The following is a 9,185-nucleotide window of genomic DNA, read 5'->3' as shown; positions in this document are numbered from 1 at the left end:
TAAGTGCATCAGCTTGGTTCTTTCTTTTTTCTCTTTTAAAGATTTATTTACTTATTTATGCATACAGAACTGGGGTATAGGCCAGAGGTGTAGGGGTGGTGAGAGGATTCACCAGAGACAGAGTGGGAAGCAGAACACAGACTGACTGAAATACACTGCTGAGGGGAGCAGTGGGCAAGACAGGAGAGGTCTGCCACGCCATGTGGGTCACCTCTGAGGCGGGGATCAAACACACATTGGAGCAGCTCCAGCCAGCTTACAGTGCTGCGTCCTAACCCATTGTGCCACCAGGGCGGGCCCTCTTTTTCTCTTCTGCCTCTCCACTCCAAAGCTCTATCAGGCTGCTCCCAGTTATGGGGGAGGTAGAGAGACAGCACAGCACCTCACTATAATGTTGTGCGAAGAAACAAAAAGGCCCTTTTCCCCTCTCTAAGACCCTTCCCAGGAGACCCATCCCCTCACACTGGCTAGCGCCTGGAGCCACCGCCCATCCTTGGACGAGTCACTGGTAAAGAGCTAGGCTGACGGCTACATGCCAACACGTCTAGGACTGCAGGGGAGAGGGTGGACATCAGCACCCCTTCTGGATTCTACAGCATCAGTGTAGACTGCCTTGGGTTGCATGCCCCTTCTATACCCCCTCCACTCAGGCCCTGTCCTGGGACTCTCCAAGGGAGACTATCAAAATGGTAAGAGCTTGGATTCAGGTGTCAGGCAGACCTGGGTTCACATTTCAGCTTTCCGTTACCCGGAGGAGAGGCGGGTCTCAGATTCAGCTTCTTCATCTGCAGGTTCAGATGACAAGGATGAATTTCATAGAGCTGTGAGAGCTAAATCTACAAAATTCTGTCAAAAGCCTGGCCTGGCATCTGGTCCACAGCACATTAGTAAACCTGAGCTCCTCCCCCTTGGCCTCTTCTGGGTACACGTTGAGTAGGAGGAGGGTCTCTTACCCCGACCAGCAGGGGAGGCAAAGGAAAAGTGCTGTGAAGGCCATGCCCGGGCCCAACATGGACTGAGGCCACAGCCTCCCAGATCCAGGTTTCTCCCTGGCTCCCTCTCTTCTAGTCAACTCTTGGGCCTCTAGGGAGACCCAAGGACAGAAGCTTAAACACCTGCACCTTTCCTAGGGCTCCACCTGACTCAGGGGCAAAGGCACGCCCCATGAGGATGTGATCAGTGTCCCCTGTACCAGGAGGGGCAGGGAGGGAGGGAGGAAGGCGTGGAGGCCCTGACCAGGGAACCAGGCCCTACATACATCCCATTAGACTATTTGCTCTTTGTTCTCTCACAGGAGGGCCATAAAACGCAATGTCTGGCTGAGGTGCCCTTTCCAGAAGGGCACCTGTGAGATCACTCAGAAGACCCGGAGGCAATGCCAGGCCTGCCGTTTGCAAAAGTGCCTGGAGAGCGGCATGAAGAAGGAAAGTGAGTGGCGGGAAGCCTGGGCAGCTTGGGCTGGGTCACGGGTATTGAGAACCTGGCACAGGCATCCCCGGGGATGAGGGACACTGTAGGGCGTGTGTGAGTGCGTGTGCAGACCCGCGCCATGGGCGTGCACGGGCACCCCTGTCAGTTTGTGGCCTGTGTGCAATAGGCAGGTGTGTGGTGAAAGAGCTTGCAGCCCAGGTGAGCTTGCAGCTCCAGCTGGTCCTGGAGAGTCCAGAGGCCCAGGAGAGGTGGGGGCAGCCTTATTATTTGGTTTGGGAAAGGTGGTGGGTACCTCTGGCCAAGGTCATGCCTTGCCACCCCTCAGTTGCCCTGGCATGATGCTGTTTATCCCCTCCCTAGGTGTCCTCATAGTGGTTTAGCCAAATTGGGGGACTGAATTGGAGGGAGGGAGGCTGGAGACAACATGATGTGATATGACCCCCAACATCTCAGCTGCCGCCTCCCACCAGCTGCCTCGGATCTGTTATCCTAGAGAGGAACTGCCTGCAGACAGGTGACAGAGAACATTCTGTTCTACCTTTTGAGCTGTGCTCAGTTATGCTCCCAGGTCCTATTGAGATTGAAATTTATGGAGCAAGACGGAAGCTTCCATTTTATGCTTAGCAATCATAGATACCCTGCTGTGGAGGACAAATCCTTGAAGGAAGCTGTTGCCCAGCTGTCCTCTCCAAAGACCCCTGCAAATTTGCTCTAGAAACATGCTGAAAGGCCTTTGGACTCCAAGCTACATAGAAAGTGACTAGAGTCGATAATTCTTGCTAAATCTTGAGGACCCTGGGGAATCTTGGTGGGTAGCTAATCCACCAGGAAAGAATAACATCAGGAGCCATTTACTGAACAGGTATTGAGGCCGGGAGCTCTACCAGGGCACTTTCATGCAATGTCTCATAGTAACCGCAGTCTGTGCGGAGCACTGTGAATGCCTCCAGATCACAAGGAAGGAGACAGAGGGCAAGAGAGGTGAGCCATCACCCAAGGCCCCGCAGTCAGCAGCAAAGCTGTCACCGAAACCAGGCTGTTTGGATTCTGAAGCTTCTCTCTTCCGCTGCTCTGCAAACTCACCGGGGTGCCACCCATCCCGCTGTCCTCACCCAGGTTTCCTCCTGAGGCCTGGAAAGGGCTGGCATCTCCTGCCACCAGCCTTTTCCCTACTGTGGCCTGAGAGGGTTTGGCAGCACCATTCCTCGCGGGCTCCTGAGCCACCCTGCTGTCCCCACAGTGATCATGTCCGATGCGGCGGTGGAACAGAGGCGAGCCTTGATCAGGAGGAAGAAGAGAGAGCGGGGTGACTCCCAGCTGCTAGGAGCAAAGGGTCTGACCCAGGAGCAGCAGATGATGATCAGGGAGCTGATGGATGCGCAGACGAAAACCTTTGACACCACCTTCTCCCATTTCAAGGACTTCCGGGTATGAGACGCAGCTGCTGGGCTCCTGCTCTAGCTCCTCAGACCCCCACTCTCATTCCCTGGGCTTCTAGAAGAACCTGGGCCAGCAGCAGCTGTGTCATCTGAGAATATGTTACACTGCCAATTCTCAGGTCACCCCAGACTTCCTGAATCATCCTGGGCCCTGCAGTCTGGGCTCTGCACACCCCCAAGTGATTCTAATGCAGCTCAGGTCTGACGGTGGCTGATTCCTCCCACAGATAGAAGTTGGGTCTGGGAGATGAACAGTACAATTGAAAGTTGTGGAGCCAGGGGGTGCTGGCTTTCAGGGCTTGGTGAGGACAGGGTCAGGGCCTGTTGGGGGTGTGTGACATTGGGGAACTGGTGAGCAGTCTCAGCAACATCAGCCATGTCTGAGCCCAGTGACCCCCTCTCCCTCTATGACCTGACCCCCAGCTCAGAGAAGTGTTTAGAGCAGTGGTTTCATCTTAACAGTCCAAGGTCAGGGATGCTTGGGGAAGTAAACTCATCTCTGACCAAGCTGGGGTGGGCGGGGTGGGGGGGGGACAGTGTTAATACACAGATATAGGAAAGGAAGCCACTCACAGGAGACTGGAAAGAAGAAATAAATGCCGTGTGTGTGTGTGTGTGTGTGTGCGCGCGCACGCGCTTGCATGCATGATCCTCAGGTTGCCACTATGGCTGCTCTTGTTGATGGGGCCCCTGTGGGAACATCTGTGGAGAATACATGCTGTGCCTCCTCTTCTCTCCTCATTCTGGCTCTTGTCCCAGCTGCCAGCTATGCTTGGCGGTGGCTGTGAGAATCCAGAGTCTCTGTGCACTCCATCAAGAGAGGAAGCTGCCAAGTGGCACCAGATCAAGGAGGACTTGTGCTCTGTGAAGGTCTCTCTGCAGCTGCACGGGGAGGATGGCAGCGTCTGGAACTACAAACCCCCAATAGACTGCAACGGGAAAGAGATCTTTTCCCTGCTGCCTCATATAGCCGACTTGTCAACCTACATGTTCAAAGGCATCATCAACTTTGCCAAAGTCATCTCCCACTTCAGGTAGGTACTCGGGGGTGGGGTGGTTGGGTGAGAAAGGAGTAGGACATGGCCAGCAGGCTCGAAGTGTGAGGTGGATCCCTGCGAATTTGGGATGTTGTACCAACAGAGCCTCCTTCCTCTCTGCCCCCAGGGTGCCTGGCAGTGCCAGCAATGGAGCCTATGTGTGGCTCGTCAGGAATTGTGAGCCCCCCAGGGTCCCTAGCACCATCTGAGTAGGGAGTCAGTAGCCCTGCAGTGCAGGGCTGTATGTGAAACACGAAAACATGTGCAGAGAGAGCAGCACATATACGGACGATCAGCAAGCAGCTACCCTGCCCTCACAAGGGGCAGGAGCACAAACTGGCATTGCCAAGCAAAGTAGGAGTCAGAAGGAAGTGGGAGTTGCGAGGGAGAAGGAGACAGGAGCAGATGCTGGGTCTCTGGTGGCCGGTCAGACCACCAGCGCATGGTGTGGAGGCAAAAATCAGGGCAGCAGAGATCTGGGAGAAAGGAATCCCCAGGCTCCTGCCTGGTGGCCCCTGTGTGGTCCTCTGGGGGTGCAGCTCCTCTGGGATTGGCTGCCTGGAGCTGAGTCACACACAACCAAAGCTGTGAGTTCATCAGAGACAGAGGGACATTTTCTATTCCAGTTTCCCAGCGGCTGTGGGTAACATACAGGACTCATTCAGTAGGGTGAGGGTGCCAGTAGGCTGGAATGGGGGGTGGGGTGGATTGTGGTAAACTGGGTCAAGGGAACAGGAAGAAAGGCTCATAGGCAGATCCTCACTGACCTGTGCTGACCCACAACTTAACAAGAGGGTAGGAGGTCACTTGTTGCCTCTTGTGACCTCTAGTTTTGCCCACAAATACCCCAGAAGGAGGCTTTATTATCTCCCTCATTCTCCAGCTACAGCTCTGAGGTGTGCGAGGGAAGGCACGTGCACAGGTCAAGCCAATGGTAATGACCAGGTTTGGAAGCACAGGGTGCAGGCTTCAGAGCCACTGCCTGCCAGGGACCCAGGGGAACCTTGCCTGGGAACCGGGGGCCACAGACAAAAGAAGCATCTTTAGCTCAGTGTTGGCTCAAAAACAAGAGTGGAGTGTGAGGAAAGGAGGGGCTTAATTCCCAAGGAGACCAGGGTCACACAAGAGGCCATCTGCAGAGCCATTCACGACCTCTCACTCTCTCCTGGACTACCAGTCCAAAGACTCCTTCAGAGGGGAGTTGGGGGCCCCTCTCAGGTGAGGCGGGAACAGTCCGTGCAGGATGGGAAGGACATCAATCTCACCATCAGTATCGGAGGAGGCGGCCCCTGTGGCAAGACCCCTGGGAGAGGGAACCTAGGCAGGCAGGCCTCCTGGAGACGGACAGTAGATCTGTCAATATAAAGGCAAACTGGACGACGGGAAGCAGATTCCTGCGGCGTGAGCACTGCCAAAGGGCGGCACTGGCAGGACTGTGCTAGGAAGACAGAAGAGGGAAACGTCAGCTTGGTCTAAAGGACCAGCAAGATTTACCTAAGGGAAGCTAAGAGGGCAATCATTCCAAGTGGGGAAACTGAGGCAGGCATGACGCACCAGGCCAGGAGCCAAGATGTAGGTATGCAGAGGAATGTGGCAGGGACGTCACCGACTCAGCCAAGTTCTAGAGGGGGAGACTGGAGGCAACGAGGAAAAACTGCAGTCGCCCCTCGGAGAAGGCACTCTTCTTTTCCCACTCCCGATTTCTGGATTATGAGGTTGGGTGCTAGTGTCCGCCTGGGCGCTCCCAGGCAGCTGGCATCTTCTCCCCCTCCTTGCTGCCAGGGACTTGCCCATGGAGGACCAGATTTCGCTGCTGAAGGGGGCCACCTTTGAGCTGTGCCAACTCAGGTTCAACACGGTGTTCAATGCAGAGACTGGGACCTGGGAGTGCGGTCGGCTGTCCTACTGCTTGGAAGACCCTGCAGGTGCCTGCTTGTCCTGGCAGCAGGAGGGGGACACGCCGTGGAGGGAGGGGGTGGCCTGCCAGGATGCGGGTCCTCGGAGTGTGGGTCTCTCGGGAGGGAAATTTAGGACTTGGCTCAGCTTTCTGGAAGTTGCTCCTCCAGCCTATACCCACCCACAGGCGGCTTCCAGCAGCTTCTCCTAGAGCCGGTGCTGAAATTTCACTACATGCTGAAGAAGCTGCAGCTGCGTCAGGAGGAATACGTGCTGATGCAGGCCATCTCCCTTTTCTCCCCAGGTGATGGCCCCACCTGTTCTGCTTGGCCTCCACGGCCCTCCCCATGCCGCTGAGGTGTAGCCCCTCACCAGGGACAGTCCTGGCCCATAGTCTTGCTCTCCATTCAATGCATGTCAGGCTGGGGACTCCCAGGTTTCGCCTCAGGTTGGCAGGGTGACACACAGCCCTCCTTACGCTTCCCTTACATCCCTGCCCTGGTGTCTCCAGCTGGACATTTGTCCTCTCTGGGTTGGCTGAGCTTGTCTTTGCCTGCTCTGGCTTTGCTGGCACCACACAGCCTTCCTCTCCCCACCAGACCGCCCGGGAGTAGTGCAGCACCAGATGGTGGACCAGCTGCAGGAGCAATTTGCTATCACCCTGAAGGCCTACATCGAGTGCAACCGGCCTCAGCCCGCCCACAGGTGAGCAACATGTTGGGGGGTGTGATGTTCCGGGCAGCCCTACCCGTCCTGCTCCCACCTGTCTTGGGTCTCTTGGGAGAGCAGCCCAGAGCGATTCCTGGCAGCCTCTGATGACCAGGGCTTTGTTTGGGGCCTTGTTCTGTGACCCCCCCACTGAAGGACTCCTGCCCAGGCTACCTGAACTCCTGCCCAACAATGGAGAAACCTGAGGAGGCCAGGGGACACTTGCTCCCTGATGTGAGAGCAGCTCACATATGCCCAGCTCCATTAAGGGTGGAAATAGGTTTTCACCTGAGGCTCCTACAAGGTATTCTAGCAATAACCAGCAATTACCACACTGATAATAAAGATTACATTAGGACAGTAATGATTAGAACAAGTCAATCTGTAACAGCTACCATTCGTTGAGAGGAGCCAGTCGTGGTGGCAAGCAGTTCACCCTCATCATACTGACTACAATCCTATGAAGTGGGTGTCGCCACCCACCAGCAAGGGAGTTGAGGTGGAGTGGCAGCCTGAGGGCTCACAGCCAGACAGATGGAAAGGAGGTGGGCCCAGGCCCAACAAGTCCATGGCCCACATGCTTGAACACCATGGAATCACCTTCCAGGAAAAGCACAAACAAAGGCAGGAAGCTCAACGTTGGTTCTGATCACTACCCAAAGGAAGGCTGTTCCGGGCTTGGCGGACAGGGGCTTCCAGCCGTGAGTCTCGGCAGTCCCTGAGGCCCCAGGCGTGGCGGGTGAAAGCCAAGACTATCATTTGAAGCCTCCAGTCCTTAGTTGGCTTTCTACAGCTGGCTTTTGGGCTCAGCATCCGGGGATGCTGGGGGTTGGGGGTGGCCATGTTTTGATTTGCTCAGTCCTTCGGCATCATGGGAAAAATGAGGCAAAAGAACGTCTCAGACACTGGATCCTAACTAGGTCCAGGAAGGGATTGCTGACAGCAGCCCCTGCCTCTACGCCACTTCACTCGTTCCTGAAGCACAGCCATTAGCCAAGGGGGTGATATTCCCCCAAATGGCCAATGCACTGGGCATTTGCAAAGCCTGGGATTCCCAAGGAGGAGGTGGCAGAAGCCCCCCGATCTCCAGTCCCTCACCCCTGAGCCTCCATAGGCTGTTCTGCTCTTCTAGTCCACACGCTGAAAGAGAAGATGAAGGAACTCTACCAAGTTTTGTTTCTTTGCAGATTGGAGATGTCCTGAGTTGAAAACACCCAAACTTGTGCAACATCAAGGTGGCCAGGGTGGGTGGGGCGGTGCTAGGGCAAAGCCACACCCCCAGCTTCCCTCTGCTTGGTCTGCAGGTTCCTGTTCCTGAAGATCATGGCCATGCTCACCGAGCTCCGCAGCATCAATGCCCAACACACCCAGCGACTGCTGCGCATCCAGGACATTCACCCATTTGCCACCCCCCTCATGCGGGAATTGTTCAGCATGGCGGATGGCTAAGCAGCTGTCCCTGGGGCAAGACTCCCCAGGCAGCCAGAGCCAAACCTTGGAGCTGCCAATCCTGGGGTTAGATAAATGGACACCGCTGAGAGTCCACAGTGATCTGTGGGTCTTGCCTCCCCCAGCGAACTCATAGGGCAGCTGTGATGGTGGCTGGTGGGTGTTCCTCACCCTCACCCACTCCACCCCCCCCCCAGCACAATTTGTGGAGACAGAGGCCATTAGGCTGTTCATGGAAAGTGTAATGGCCTATTGGTCAGGCCATTGAGAGGCAAGGCAATCCACCCCTTAGAAGAGGCCCTGTGTTCTGGGATGGAGTTCCTGGAGGAGAGGGGAAAGGCTGCACCACCCAAAGGTCTACATTCACACACGCGTCCACTAGTACTCTAGGGTACGACTTCCCACTCACGCCCAGGCCCCAGCATCCTGTCCAGCACTGATTCACAAGTTTCAGGCCTGTGTCCACCAGCCTGTGCATTGGTTCTATGGGAGTATTGAAGGCCTGCACTAAACATCAGAAGTTCATCATGATCTCTTTGCACATGTGATCTCCACTCCCGGCATCTCATTCTGTGTCTCTGTAGTCACTCAAATTAATGCTGAAGACTAACAATAGGCAACCAGCTGTGGGGTATACAGGCCTGACTCAGAAGTGGATTTAGAACCTGGAAATCATTGTTGCACAATAAAGAAAACAAAGCAGAAACACAAAAGTTGGTCCAAATTGATGGGTGGCACAGGAATTTCCATGTGTGGGTGCTGTTCTATGATGGGGTTTGGTGCACTGGAGGGGACCCAAGTGGCAGATCCCAGAGTGTCTGTGGGAGGAAGGGCACTAACTGGCTGCGTGCACAGTTGTGTGACTTGGTGCAGGTCTCCCCATCTGAGCTGGGGCTTGTGTTTGTTCTTGGGGCTCACACTGGGGTTGCTTTATGTGGTGGGCTGTGCTGACAGTTAAAAGACAAGTGAGAGCAAAACCATTTGAATGTACTGCATGTTCAGTTTATACATCTATTTTCAAAATTGAAGAGTATGGAAGTGTCTGCGTTGCACATAGTTGTTTTGAGTGAAGATTTTTTTTTGCATTTTTCACAAAATTTAATTTTACACAGGGCATTCCATACCTAAGAATTAGGCTTAACAAATATGTTCAGGAATTTAATGTTAAATCAAGGCCTGGTGATTTAATTAACTTCTGGCTAGTGAAGTTTTTTTTTTTTTTTTT

General features: G+C 54.6%; 1 protein-coding gene across 1 annotated transcript in view; it reads left to right on the top strand.

Moving 5' to 3' along the window:
• Positions 1-7,960, top strand: part of NR1I2 (nuclear receptor subfamily 1, group I, member 2) — an 8,515-nt gene extending 555 nt beyond the window's left edge. Inside the window, exons 2-8 of the mRNA XM_004675188.2 lie at positions 1,295-1,428; positions 2,672-2,859; positions 3,630-3,904; positions 5,690-5,832; positions 5,991-6,107; positions 6,403-6,508; positions 7,816-7,960. Coding sequence (XP_004675245.1) covers positions 1,295-1,428; positions 2,672-2,859; positions 3,630-3,904; positions 5,690-5,832; positions 5,991-6,107; positions 6,403-6,508; positions 7,816-7,960 — 1,108 coding nt within the window. The remainder of the gene's footprint in view (positions 1-1,294; positions 1,429-2,671; positions 2,860-3,629; positions 3,905-5,689; positions 5,833-5,990; positions 6,108-6,402; positions 6,509-7,815) is intronic.
• The last annotated feature ends 1,225 nt before the right edge of the window (positions 7,961-9,185 follow it).

The sequence above is a fragment of the Condylura cristata genome, unplaced genomic scaffold, assembly GCF_000260355.1.
Source record: "Condylura cristata isolate star-nosed mole 26May11 unplaced genomic scaffold, ConCri1.0 scaffold00003, whole genome shotgun sequence".
Classification (NCBI taxonomy): domain Eukaryota; kingdom Metazoa; phylum Chordata; class Mammalia; order Eulipotyphla; family Talpidae; genus Condylura; species Condylura cristata.
Note: the sequence above shows the minus strand (reverse complement) of the source record. Positions and strands in the feature narration are given on the sequence as shown.